The 14,914-nt window shown below is 37.3% G+C and overlaps 1 protein-coding gene across 1 annotated transcript in view; it reads right to left on the bottom strand.

The window, feature by feature from the left end:
• Nucleotides 1-1,375, bottom strand: part of Asz1 (ankyrin repeat, SAM and basic leucine zipper domain containing 1) — a 44,931-nt gene extending 43,556 nt beyond the window's left edge. The window contains exons 1-2 of the mRNA XM_034519258.2: nt 1,238-1,375; nt 682-781 (exon numbers count right to left, since the gene is read on the bottom strand). Of these exons, the coding sequence (XP_034375149.1) occupies nt 682-781; nt 1,238-1,348 (211 nt within the window). The 5' untranslated portion in view covers nt 1,349-1,375. The remainder of the gene's footprint in view (nt 1-681; nt 782-1,237) is intronic.
• Nucleotides 1,376-14,914: the final 13,539 nt, after the last annotated feature.

Here is a 14,914-nt window from a genome sequence, read left to right as displayed (position 1 = left end):
ATTAAACACCATATTGTCTCTAGCATAGAAGAAAAACAGTTGCTGTCTACAACCTCATATTTGTGTGTGTGTGTGTTATGTATCTTGCAGTTGTTTAACACTTGTTAGCCCTTGGATAATTTCAACCACTAGGATTAACAATTTAATTTGTATGTATAGGTAATTTAAAAATAAGTTTTACTTAATCGATAAGAAAGTGTTATGGGACTCAGGATAAAACTATATTTTACATAAAGGAACAGATACTCTGAAAGCTTAAGTAACATCCCCAAGGAATCACATCCAGTAGGCCAAGAAAGTAGAAGATCCAGATACTCATTCTGATATTTGATGCAGGCCTTAGGCCTCCAAAACATAATGCAAAAGGAAAGAGAACCTGAAAGAGTTAAGAAGCATATTATAGCAAAGTAAATATTTTAAAAAGGATGATCAAGGTGGGGTTAAGACTGGTCAGAGACAGGCTTCTTATAGGTTCAAGAACCAATGGAAAGTAATTTGACCCATTCAAAATGAGAGGGTAGGTGAAGAAAAGAGGTCAGGAAGACAAAAAGCCAACTAAGACATGGGCAACACAACTTACCTTAACACTCATTAGGAAAAAAAACTACACAAACTTTAAAAAATAGTGTGCTCTAGTGAACTTAATCAAAGATTCACTTGACAGGATTCCCTAACTCTCACCAGAATCCAGGAGTTCCTTCACTAAGGAAATATCTCCAGTGGTTAGTGCTTTCTTAAATGTTTCGTTCTTCTCTTCAACCGGTAAAGACCTTTTTAGTTTCTAAAAGAGAAGGAAGTTAAATTTCTTGTTAATGTATATTTTCATTTACAATGCATCAGTAAATAACATTTTTTTTTTTTTTTTTTTTTTTTTTTGGTTTGCTTGTTTTAACTACATAGGGTTGTTTCCTCTTTGGCCAGCAAATGAAATACCGAAGGAAATAGTCTTATAATCCTTAAAGGGAATGGGCAAAGATTATCCAAATCCAGGTGAAGCTAGGTCTGCGGCCTAGAGGATGCAAATGAAAACCGCAGTTGGTAACCAAGGGAGCATTTTGCTAGTTTGCTTAATAATCTGAAATAATCCATAATAATAATCTTAATAATCCATAGCTCTGGGAGTAAGTTAGGGAGCTGGGCATGAGGGGAAAAACTGGGTTCAGGTGTCTGGGCCTAGCTTCTGAAAGCCACAGGAGGCCCCAAAAGGTAGCAGTCCAGAAGTTGCCTTTTCCACTACCTGAGAGGACCGGTCGAGATAGCCAATATCCCAGCCATCATCCTCACTATCGCTGCTCTCGCCTCCGCCAGCCACTGCCAATCCCCTCAGCGTGCCCGCCGCCGCCGCCATGGCCCGAAGCTGTTCTTCCCGCGCCTGCGCACTACCAGAGCTGGAGCGTGGCCTTGCGCAAGCGCCTCGGCGCAGGCGCAGAGCTGCACACAGCCACTTCCTTCCTCCTTCTACGGAAGGCTGTGCTGTGAGGAGTTGGCCTTTCACACCGGAACCTGATGGCCTCATGCCTCACGAAGGCCCACCACTTGGCACTGCTCCTCCATGGTACTTCCAGTTCTTTTAAGAGACTTTGTTTCATTAAAAAAGAAGAAGAAGAAGAAAAAAAGGTTGATTACATTCTTGAACTTCAAAGAATGCATGTTAGTGGAAGGAGCTGAGTACGACTGGGCTTTTCTCGCCATGAACTGTGTGCTGGGTGAGATGGACTCCTACCCAAAATAAGTGCCTTATTAGACAAACTCCTGTTTGTTAGAGTATGTCATGAACGAGTACCACAGGGACTTTCCACAAGCCGCCGATTGAGACGAGTAATTACCTCATCCTTGCTTCCATTCTTTGACTTCTATGTGACCAGAGGTCTCAACTTAGAGTTAGAAAGCCAACCCTCCAAACACTCTCCTGCTGTGACTCATAGATGCCCCAGCACAAGAAGTCACTCATGAGAGGCGACTATGAGGGAAGAGAGAATCAAAAACCTTGGAAGAACACAAGGATTCAGATATCCAGAGAGCAAGTAATACCAACTACTTCAGGTGAAAGCAGCTGAAGGTCAGACCCACTTTTCTACATCATATTGATTGATAGAATGTTTGATGACAGATCTATTATCTTAGACAGACAGACACACACACACACACACACACACACACACTTACACAACACACTTTGTCTGCCTGCCTGCCTGCCTGCCTCGCTCTGGTATTAGGTGCATTTCCATATGACATTTTCCAAACCTCTTTGGTGTTATTTATCTTTTCCTAGCTATATTCCATTTTCATCCAGCCCTCCCATCCCACACTCCAATTTAACCCTTTCTATAATTTTGTTCAAGCCTTTACACTGCTTCATCTATCTCCCTTCCATTCTATTGAACATCTCCCCCCATGGGTTTTACTAAGTCCCTGTTCTCAGTGAGTATTCCAAATGGAACATACATATCTAAAGATTCACAGCTAACATCCACAAAAGAGCAAAAACATGAAATGTTTGTCCTGCTGAGTCTAGTCTACTTCACTCAGAATGCTTGTTTCCAGGTCCATTAATTTTTTTTTTTATGAATTTCATGATTTCATTTTTCCTAACAACTATTATGTAAATATATCATATTTTCATTATTTATTGATCAACTGACTACATCTAAACTATTTCCATTTCTTGGCTATTATGACTAGAGCAACAACAAATACGGATAAGCAGGTTTCTCTGTAGTAGGATAGAAAGTCATTTGGGTATATGACCAAAGAGTGGTCTAATAGGATCATGTGGTAGATCTATTTATAGCTTTTTGAGAAACCTCCACACAGATTTTCATAGTGGCTGAACCAGCTTGCTCTCTCTACCAGCATTCAGTGTGTGTTGTCCTTTCTCCATATTTATACCAGTATTTTGGGGGAGATTTTGATCATAGCCATTCTGACTGAGGTAAGATAAAATCTCAAAGTAGTTTTATTTTATATTTCTCTGGTGCCTAAGGATAGCAAATGTCTTCAAAAGTTTCTCAGCCAGTTGCCAAATCTTTTATAGTGACCTGAGCTTGTTTTCACCTTTAAATTTGGTGTTTTGAAGCTATTGCAGTGTAGTTCAGACTGACCTGGGATTCACTGTGTTTCTCAGGCTGTCTTGGAACTCACCATCTCTCTGCTTCTCCTTCTCACATGCAGGGATTACAGCAGGGATTCCATGTGCCACCCTGTCCAGCTATATTTGTATTTTCCCTGATGCCAGGTAGCAGTTTCTCTATATCTCATTTTAACTTTTAGATCAACTTCAAATTCTAGAAGGTTGCCTTTTCTGTGTTATAAAAACTCCATGCATAATTGATAAATGATGAAGTACATTTTTGTCTTTAATATTCTATCATGAGATTTGTGTTAGTAATTCCATAGTTCTCATTTTGAGAAAAAAATAAAGTCTTGAATACATTTCTTTATGGAGCCAAAATAGAAACAGTGAAAAAATGTAATGGGGTTTTTGAAAGCCTTCAGGTTAAAAATTGGACCTCAAGTTAATCCTTTTAAGATTTAATTTTAATTTAAATTTTAATTTAAATAAAATTAGTCATGGATATATGTAAACATAATAGCAGCATTATGATTACTTAAAAAATTTATAGCAAATGATGAAGACTGAAAGAAAATTGTATGTATTGTTATATAAAGTATGTACATATATGACATTAATATTAGTTTCTTAAGAATAGTGGAACAAATTACCACAAACAGGGTGACTTATAGTAGCATATTTTTTCAATGGTTGTAGAGGTTCAAATGACTAAAATACAAGTTTCAGTAGGACTGTGATGAACTATAGGGGAACATTCTTTGACTCTCCTCAGCTTCTGGTGATTGCTGTCAGTCTTTAGCAGTCTTTGGCTGTGGGACCGTGAAAGGATAGCTTGGTTCCTGGTTGGGCACAGGCCTCGAACCCTGGACCCTAATGGGGCAATGGCAGGTGATCAGCCACGCCCCTAGACCCCAGGCTTCTGACATGTCATTGATCTGTGCTGTTCAGTCACAGTAAGGCAACACTACCAGCCCCTCCACAGGTAGAGGGCATGACTACAGGCCTCAGGCCCTCGAGAGATTTCCATATTAATGAGATACCTAAAGGCCAGAGGGCATAGCCAATTACGTATTCCTTTACCAGACCTTCCTCCCTGAGCCACCAGGGGCAGAAGACATGAGGGAACCACAACCGCCCAACAAGATATCCACACCCATGCCCACATGTGAGCTATTGTCACTGTATTTGGCTTGTGGATTTCTCACTTAATCTGTGTCCCCTCTTTGCTTATATTCTGGTTGTGTCTTTCAATATCCCTCTTATAAACATATAAAAGTTATATGAAATTTAGGACTCACCACAAAACTAGCACTGCTCATCTTTGCTTAATTTTTACTTCAGTGAGCCTATTACCAAGTTAGGCCACATTCACAGATTCTAGATGAACAGGAACTTTTAGGGGGCAGTACCAAGTATACCATACATGTCAGTCAGTACAATGCTTTCAGGACTCATGTTGTATATATCCATTTCTCGCTTTGCTGAATATTATGTGGTTTCATGAGGCATAGTATGTCCTTTACAAGGTTATTACAATTGTAAACTAGAAAATGACATGAAAATAGAGAGGCTTGCTTATTTTATTACATATGGAAGATAAGGAGAAGAGGGAACCAAAAATGCACATGACAAGAATAAAGAAAGGAAAGGTTCAAGGAAGCAGGCAGGTATTTCTGCAGAGATGGCCTAAGGAACACCAATATTTAGATAAAAAGAAGCTCTTCATGAGGTTAGGGTTGGTGTCTTAATTTTAGAATTCACCTCCTTAGGATGTAGTAATACACAAAATGCAAAGTGATTATTATTAAGAGAAAAAGAAGTTGAAATCAGAGAGCCAGAGGACTGATCTATGATTCCTTTTAGAAACAACAGAGAAAATGGAGTGCTAAAGGGGCACAAGAAGTAGTTATCAAATAAGCAATACTTTAAAATGTTATATTAAATCACAGCTCACAATGATAATAATCAGCAGAGCAACAATAGCAATCATCTTCATTTTATAGTGCTTTCTCTAATCAGTTCCTGAGCGTTTTATATACATCAGGTTAGCTAGCCCTATATAATCTTATTGGAATAGGTGCTACACAAGTTTTACAGAAGGAATATAAGGGTCAGGCTGTGGGGAGCCGACAGAAGGCGGCTATCATCCTTGCAGCCATCTTGAGCCATATACCCTGATAAGAGACTTGATTACATTAGCCTGCAACAGCTGAGTACACTCTGATACCATCTTGTTTTAGATACCCAGGATCTTCCCTTGGGTGTGTGAGACTTAAAGGTGTGTGACTTAAGGGCGTAACTTAGAGATCAGATTTAGAGACAAGACCTAAGGGCATGATTAAAGGCATGACTTAGAGGCGTGGCTTAGTAGTGAGACATATAAAAGACGAGAGGCAGACAGAAGAGAGGAACAGAGAATCAGACACTTCAGAGAGTACAACTGGCAGTACAACTTGGAACTAGGAATTAGGTTAGACAGTACAACTTAGAGTACAACTTGGAGTAGGAATTAGGCATTGAGGAAGAAGACACTTGGACTAGAGAACTCAGAAATGATTATTAAGTATTAGGCATTTGGAAGGGAACTTGGAAAGAACTTGGAACTTGGAGGCACTAGGGACTAGGAATTAGGGACTAGGAACTAGGAACTCAAGATTTGGGACTTGGACTAGGAAGAGAGACTGAAGAATAAATGGGATTGAATCACACTTTGTCTGGCTTCCATTGCTTCCATTGCTTCCATTGCTTCCATTGCTTCCATTGCTCACTCTCTCTCTCTCTTGCTGAACCCCAACCCGAGGACTGGAGCAGCTTGGGGCAGTGCAGGCTCCAACAACTTAACCCCCAAGGCTTTTGTCAGTGCAGGTTCAAACATTGACAGAACGGTCCAAGACATTTTGGCCCCCAAATGTAGGGTAGAACAGTTCTCAACATTTCTGGTCCCCAAACGTGGGGCAGCTCGGGCCACAACATCAGGCAGTTAAAGTAACCTCCAAAAGCCATCTACCTGGCTGAAGTAAACTTTCAGTCACTTGTGTTTATAGTGTCACTGCTGCAGCACTCTCTTGTATTAGGAAACTTTTCTAAGCACTTTAGCTCCATACAGTCCATGCTGCAGTAGTTTCTGTCCAGGTGATATTAGTTCCTCGTTTTCTAAATGAGGAAACTCAGATATAGAAAAATTTTATATAAATGGCCCAAGATCACCTAAGTGTGATAACTATGGCTTTCTGGCTCCATAGATAGGGGTAAGATCTAACTGGGAAAAGTTTTAACACCCCTCCCAAGAACTTTCACCTCATGGAGGTCCTTATTTCTACTGTGTGGTTTACCCATACATTAGAAAAATACATTCCTTTCCAAAGACTTCTTAATGGAAACTTTGATAGAGAATCAACTATGATTCATTTACAGGTAAATCACAAGTTTTATTTCTGGCCAGTTAAGAAATTGGTAATTAGGTTTTTGCCTGAAAATATTTGGGAAATGCCCAAGGGAACTTCCTGGAATGGATTAGAAAATTAGTACTGACTGGATCAGAGAACTACTTAACATTGAAGACCACAGTGTTCTGCTTGGTTCAGTGATGACAGGAGACTGGAGAAAGACAGGGAACATGAGCAGCTGAATGCCAGACACACATGCTGCCCCAGTTCAGGTTATTCCTGGTTCCTGTATTTTTAAAACGAACTTTTAAGCTTTGACTCAGCCATTAGTGGTGATTAGCTAATGCTACTCATTCTGACCATGACACATAGTACTGTTGTAATTTGTGGCAAACTTGTCTTTGAAATGAATGCTATGACAATTTTTGTAGTTTTGCTCTGTTCTTTAGGAGTACATTATGTTCACTTTTCAGAAATTAAAAAAAAGAAAAATACTGGGATTTAAAAAGTCCTAATCTTCTGTGAAATTTATTAGTGTTGGAGACATAAAATTGTTTAAAATATTTTTAATAATTAGAATTCACTTTCACAGTATAACCAGGGGAAGAGAAAATCATGTAAGGGTCTTGATCTCAGAATGTTTGCAGTGTAGCAAGAGAAACAAATAAATAAGTCCATAATTAAATATCAGGAGTGATAAGTCCTTTAATAAAAAAAATCATCACCAACAATGATAAGAGGCATGGGAGGCAAGGAGGCATTTAGAATCTTAATTTCAGAGCAGCTTCTCTGAGGTGTTCTTAGTGTGACAGAAATTACAAGAAATCCAATTGTCATTATACATGTGGACTGGCTACAAAGTGAAGAGACTGTATAGAGCAGATGAGTGGAGCAGATCAGTGCATGTAAAGTACTTAGAAACTCTAAGAACAGCGTGTCAGTGGACATCTGTGTTAATTGTGTAAGTCCCCAGCTTAGCTTGCATATTTGAACTCTGGAGATAATTCTAGCCAGTCCTGGTCTAAATTATTTATAACAAAATCCTATACATTCCAAGAGTTGATAATATTTTTTCTTGGTCCATCCATTTTCTTGCTTCCACATAGTGGCCAAGAACTACTTGTAGCTCCATCCAGTTCCAGAGGATCCAATATCATTGCTGGCCTCTGCGGGCACTACATGTAGGTGGTGAAAAAATGAAAAAAGAAAAAAGGAGATTTTTCTTTTGAGACTGTAGAGATCTAGGCCTTAAACCCAGATTTACACAGTATCAGACCATTCTTATTTTTACTAGATATCCAGTAGGATAAACTTTTTTCTTTAGGATAATACCTTTTCTTTCTTTCTTTCTTTCTTTCTTTCTTTCTTTCTTTCTTTCTTTCTTCTTCTTCTTCTTCTTCTTCTTCTTCTTCTTCTTCTTCTTCTTCTTCTTCTTCTTCTTCTTCTTCTCTCTCTCTCTCTCCCTCTCTCCCTCTCTCCCTCTCTCCCTCTCTCTCTCTCCCTTTCTCTCTCTCTCTCTCTCTCTCTCTCTCTCTCTCTCTCTGAGCATGTAAGTGTGTGTGCATGTGTGTGTGTGTGTGTGTGTGTGTGTGTGTGTGTGTGTGTGAAGGTGAAGGCAGAGGTCAGATGTTCCTCATACTGTCTATCGCCTATTTTTGAACCAGGCACTCAGCAATTAGGCTAGACTGGCAGTCCAGTGAGCTCCAGGAATCTTTCTATTTCTTGTTGTCTCCAAGATACCATATGTTATGAATGGTAATTCCACTGATATTTACAATTTTTAAAAGAAAGCCTATTTGTTTGGGAAGGAAAGTGACCAACCATATCCACACAGCAGCTGCTAGCATTTCTTGGTAGACTGGTAATTCACTGAGAATGGCTATCTTATGGAAAGTGGGTGATAAAGGAAAAACACTAGTTTCAGCAGCAAGGAAAGAGGAAAGAAAAAATAGCAGAACAGGAGAATCTGTTTTGGAGTACTCAGTGTTGACTCTGTGTCCTATTTTTCCAAGCTGAGTAAGAGCAATCACAGATGGTTACAACCTCAGTTTAAAATAAAAGAAATCCCTGGGAAATTTATACCCTACTCTCAGTACTCTAGATAACCAGGTAATTTACATAGCGGGGAGAGAGGATAAGAATGAGAATGAATGAGAATGAAGGGTGAGACAAAGTCCAAATCAGAGACTTTAACAGCACAACCAATACAGAATGTATCAATAGGCATATGTTCTCTTAAACCATACAGGCATCTTGGCCTCTGCATACTTTTTAGATATTAGGAAAATCCCTTTTCTTGGCATTTTGGCAGAGCAGCTGTGAAAACCATTAAAAAAAAATCTTCCATTGAGTTAGAAGCCAGATAATCTAGATGCAAAGGTCTTTTCTATCCAGATCACCACGGGAACTCGGGGAATTATCTGTCCTCTGAATCCTGGCATGCAAAATACCTCTACCTAGAGGGTAAAAACCCAGAACCTGAAGTGTACAATATTTTATATGGTAAAAATACAGACTGAACTATAGACTAGAGTAAGACTCATGAACTCTATGTTTGATGGGCAAGAAGTGATGAGGGCTTAGAAAACTTTCTAACAGCCCCTTTCAAGATATAGAGCTTGAAAAACACCTGCAAGTGTAATGTCCACCTCCTGGCTCATGAATCACACCTCTGGTTGCCTGGCAAACAACAGAGATAAGTACAGGAAGCTTAGTAACACAAAGGTTCTGCTCTCATCAAAAGAAACAAATTCAAATAGTCAAGGAAAAGTAAGAGAGCATAAGGACAGGATGAGCGGCCATGCAGAGACAAGTGACCGCAGAGAGACATGCACCTGTGCAAGTCTTGTGACCACACACAGTCAATTTGTACCCCATGCACATGTGATTGTCTATATCTGTGCACACTCAGCAGCCACATAGTGATAATCTACCTTCACACATGTAAATGATGATGCAGAGATGTGCTTAGGTGAGTGTCTACATAGTAAGTCTATATCTGCTCTCACACCAGTGACTACATTTAATACTGTATTGTCTGTGTATAATTTTGTAGACTGCATTACCCAGCTCAGTGTCTGCCTCCACTGCTTCATTTGGGTATGCTCTGCCAGTGGGCACAGGCTGATTGGAGCTGATGAATTGCCTTGATCAGCTTCCCACGTTGCTTTAGATTATGTGATTAAATTTCTTTAATGCCTTCCTTCTTTTCATTCAATCCTTATTGGAGATGTCTTATATCCTCCCATATCCTTAATTGTGCTTTCCTTCCACTTAAATTTCTTGATTACATTTTATCTAGTCTTCTGATCATCAGTATTACTAAGCATATATTAGTGAAAAGCTTACACAGTGACTAATATCTTACTATTGACCATGCTAAATTGTTTTTTTTAATCCTTCTAAAGTTACTGGATTTCAAAGGATGATGTTTTCAGTTGGTTATTGCTCTATTTCTCCTATAAGCCTCTCTATTTGTAGTAGAGGTTTTTGTAGCTAGTAGTTTATTCTCTTGTGGTGTGCTAGAGATTGTGTTTGGTGCCCTGAGTATACAGGCTGAAGGTTTAGTTTAATCCAGTGAGGAAGAGTGACATATCACCCCTACTGCAACCTAGTCCCACATGATCATTGCAAATGCCTCAACTGAAATAATATAGATGATCAAAAAATATCACCAATGACCTAATTCCAGACTCATAAGTCTATCATAGAAACACCAGTAAACTTGAAAAATCAAGGTAACAGGTCATTTCCAAAAGTTATTTATTTTACAGTGATGAATTCTAATTAGAGAAGTAGATTAAATCAACAACAAAGAATCTATAAGAGTTGTTATAAAAACAGTGTTCAGTGAAAGGCTACAGAGAAGCTTCAGTGATTAAGAGCACTGACTGTTCTTCCAAAGGATCTGGTTCTATACCTACCACCAGTATTATGGCTCGTGACCATCTGGATTCCTGGGCATCCAATATTCTTTTCTGGCCTTTGTAGGCACCAGAGATACAGGTGAAGGACAGACATGCACTCAGGCAAAACACCAATGAACATAACAGAACTGCCAGTAAAATGAAAAGAGAACATAAGCAAGCTTATAATTAAATTTAAAGAGAATTAAAAAAAAAAGAAATCCAATGAAGAAATAGAAATATTGGGAAAAATATATTTTTAAATATATTTAAATATTTATATATTTAAAAATAAATTTTTAGAAGTTAAAACTTCAGTAAATCAAACTTAGTTAAGAATCTAGCAGAATGGGGCAAGTTAGGGATTGAAGACAAGTTAGATGACACAGAACATCAAAAATGACAAAGATGAAATCAGAAAGCACAAATGGAACATACAGTACCTATGGGAAACTCTGACAAGAACAAGGCTGTGAATAATAGACATTAAAAAGTAAAAAGTTGCAGCTCAAGGCATAAAAAATATATTTGATAAAGTCATAGATAATTTCCCAAATCTAGAGAAGGAAATTGTCAATACAAGTTTAGGGGACAGTTATAATACCAAATAGATAAAATAAGAAAAGCAATCCCCTGTGAAGTATATTAAAACACACTAAGTGACAGAACAAAATAAACATTTAAAGTTACTATAGAGAAGTAAGTCACATATAAATGCAAACTCATCAAAATAACAATATATTTCTTAACAAAACTCTAATTTAGGAGGGCATAGAATGATCCACTTCAAGCTCTATAAGATAGTACGTGCTAGTTTAGATTACTACATACAGTATATACAGCAAAGCTACCCTTCATAATTTGAAAAGGACCTTTTCATAATAAATATAACCTGAAGGAATTCATGACAAACACCACCTAAGAGACTTAAAGAAATCTTATGTATTGAAAGAAAGGATAAACAAATAAACAAGTACATGAGACCAATATACCACATAAAAACAGAAATAAGGAATTGGGGAATGATAAAGAATCAATTACTACAAAATCAAAATAACAATTCTGAATGTTAAAGGTCTGAATTATCCAGTCAAAAGACATAATTAGCTCATTAGATTATGTACCTAACTGACAAAGCCTAATACAGACTGTGATGGTTTGAATATGCTTTGTTCAGGGAGTGGCACTATTAGGAGGCATGGCCTTGTTGGAGTAGATATGGAGGAAGCTGTTGGAGGAAGTGTGTTATTGTGGGTGTGAACATTAAAACCCTTGTCCTAACTTCTGGAAAGGTAGTCTTCTGTATGCCTTTGGATGAAGATGTAGAACTCAACTCCTCTAGCCCCTCATCTGCCTGAATGCTGCCATGCTCCCACCTTGATGATAATGGGCCAAACCTCTTACCCTATAAGTCAGCTACAGTTAAATGTCCTTTATAAGAGTTGTCTTGGTCATGGTGTGTATTCACAGCAGTAAAACCCTAACAAAGACACTGACTTAGGGCTGAAGAATAGTGAAAGGCATTTCATGCCAACAGCATTAAAAATTAAGGAAGTATAATGATACTGATATCTGAGAAAATAAAACAATTTAACTTTAGAAGAGATAACAAAAGACCACTTTATTATTGATTCAAGGATAATACATCGACATATTGAGGAGGTTAAAGAGGAGAAGGGAATGGACAAATGTAATCAAATTATAATCTCAAACTGTTAACTATGTTTTAAAAAGCAAATATTTTTAATATAGATGAATTGGACATTGGCACCCACAATTTTATAAAATAGACATAATGGAATATAAAGACATAGATTGACTTAAAAGGGTAGGGAGACAAGGCATGATTAAAAGAAGTAACCATAGGTAACTGTTATGGTTTGTATATGAAATGTTTCCTGCCCCACCCCCAAACAAACCCCAAATCATAATAGCTGTAGTTAAGAAAACAACAATAGGCTGGAGAGATGGCTCAGCCATTAAAGGCTAGGTTCACAACCAAAAATATAAGAAAGCGACAGTAAATGCTAGAAAGGATTTTGACAAAATGGAATCCATATATGCTTCTGGTAGGATAAACTGGCTCAGCCATATTGAAATCAATATGTAAGTTTCCCAAATACCTTAAAATTGTCATAGGATCCAGATATTATACTTCTAGGCCTATACTAAATGACTCTAAGTCAACATGCCACAGATAAGCTTGCACATCCATGATTCTTTAAGCTATTCATAATAGCCAAGATATGGAATCAGCCTAGATGTCAATCAACAGATGAATGGATAAATGATACATAGAATTTTAGGTAGCCCTAAAGAAAATGCATCATATGCTGGATATAACTGAAGAATATTAAAAGCTTCAAGGGAAAAAGGCCAAGAAACATATAATGGCAGACCTATTAGAATTAATGCCAGACTTCTCAAGAGAGACTCTAAAAGCCAGAAGATTCTGGAGAGATATCTTGCAGACCCCAAGATACCACAAATGACAGCCCAGACTGCTATACCCAACAAAACTCGCAATCACCATAGATGGTGAAACCAAGATATTATATGACAAAATCAAGTTTAAACAATATTTGTCTACTAGTCCAGCCCTACAGAGGGTACTAGGAGGAAAACTCCAATACGAGAAGAGTAACTATACCCAAGAAAACATAAGAAATTATCTCACAACAAACCCAGAAGAAGAGAATGACATACACACACAGTACTACCTCCAACAACAAAATAACAGGAACTAACAATGATTGATCATTAATATCTCTCAACAGCAATGGACTCAACTCACCAATAAACAGCACAGGATAGCATACTGGATAGTAAATAGGATTGATCCATCATTCTGCTGCATATAGGAAACATACCTCAGTAATAAAGAGAAACACTACTTCAGAGAAAAGGGCAAAAATAAAGTGTTTCCAAGTAAACAGTCCCAAGAAACAAGTTGGAGTAGCCATTCTAATATCCAATAAAATAGACTTTTAACCAGAAGTAATCAAAAGAGATGAAAAAAGACACTTTATATCCACATACATATATTACAGAAAAATCCACCAAGATGAACTCTCAATTCTGAACATCTATGTGCAAATGCAATGGCACCCACATTTTAAAAAGAAACTTTACTAGAGTTCAAAATACCCTTTGAAACTCACGTAATAATACTGGGAGACTTCAACACCTCACTCTCACCAATGGACAGGTCGTTGAAACAAACTAAATAGAGACACAGTAAAACTAACAGAAGTTATGAACCAAATGGATTTAACAGATATCTACAGAACATTTCATCCTAAAATGAAAGAATGTACCTTCTCAGCAGCTCATAGAACCTTCTCCAAAACTGACCATATAATTGGACACAATATAAGCCTCAACAGATACAAGATGATTGAAGTAACCCCTTGCAGATTACTATAGACTAAGGTTGTACTTTAACAACAACAACAGAAAGCCTATATACTCATGGGAACTGAACAACTCTCTATTCAATGATTATTTGGTCAGGGAAAAAATAAAGAAAGAAAATAAATTCTTTCAAGAATTAAATGGAAATGAAGGCACAGCATACCCAAACTTATGGGACACAATGAAAGAGGAAAATTCATAGTGCTAGGTACCTTCATAAATTGGAGAGTTCTTGTACTAGAAACTTAACAGCACACCTGAAAGCTCTAGAACAAAAAGAAGGAAACACACCCAAGAGGAGTAGACAGCAGGAAATAGTCAAACTCGTGGCTGAAATCAATCATTTAGAAACAAATAGAACAATACAAGTAATCAACAAAACAGAAAATCAACAAGATAGACAGACTAACTTTAGTCAAACCTTAGCCAAACTAACTAAAAGGCATAAGAGACAGTATCCAAATTAACAAACTCAGAAATGAAAAGGGGGACATAACAAGACACAAGAAATTAAAAAAAAAAATCACATCTTGCTTCAAAAGCCTATACTCAACAAAAATGAAAAAAAGGATGATAAATTGAGGCATACTAGTTTTATAGGTCTGCTTTATAAAGAAGTTAATTGTATATTCTATGCAGTAAATAAACTATACATTTCATTGTTATAGTTTAAAGGAACTAAAACTCTGTGATGTTTTTTATAAATAAAATTGAAGTAATCATTCCTTTAGTAGATATCTCTTGTATTTATACTACAGTGTCAAAATAGCTCTCATTTTTAATTCTGTATACATACATAGAGAAGATTACAGTTTACTCCAGCAAAAGGATATATACACTGAAGAATTCTCATAACATGATCTAACTGTCCTGAAGAAATGGAACTTCGGTGTGTAGAAATAGCTTATATTTGTTTATATGCACATAGTAATTTAACCTGAAGACATTTGACTTAGAAACATGTTTAAATTGTGATAGTAAAATAGACCAGTAGTATAGATTTTGTTTTAATCTTTAGGAAAAATTTTAGAAATGTGTCTATCATATCAAAGGTGAATTATTTGAATACTATTTATTATGTTTTAGAAGAAAAGAATCTGTTTCCTTGATGTGACCTGGCTTCATGGTTAATGTTT

The sequence above is a fragment of the Arvicanthis niloticus genome, chromosome 15, assembly GCF_011762505.2.
Source record: "Arvicanthis niloticus isolate mArvNil1 chromosome 15, mArvNil1.pat.X, whole genome shotgun sequence".
NCBI lineage: Eukaryota > Metazoa > Chordata > Mammalia > Rodentia > Muridae > Arvicanthis > Arvicanthis niloticus.
The sequence above is the reverse complement of the archived record's forward strand: the minus strand, read 5'-3'. Positions and strand labels throughout refer to the sequence as shown.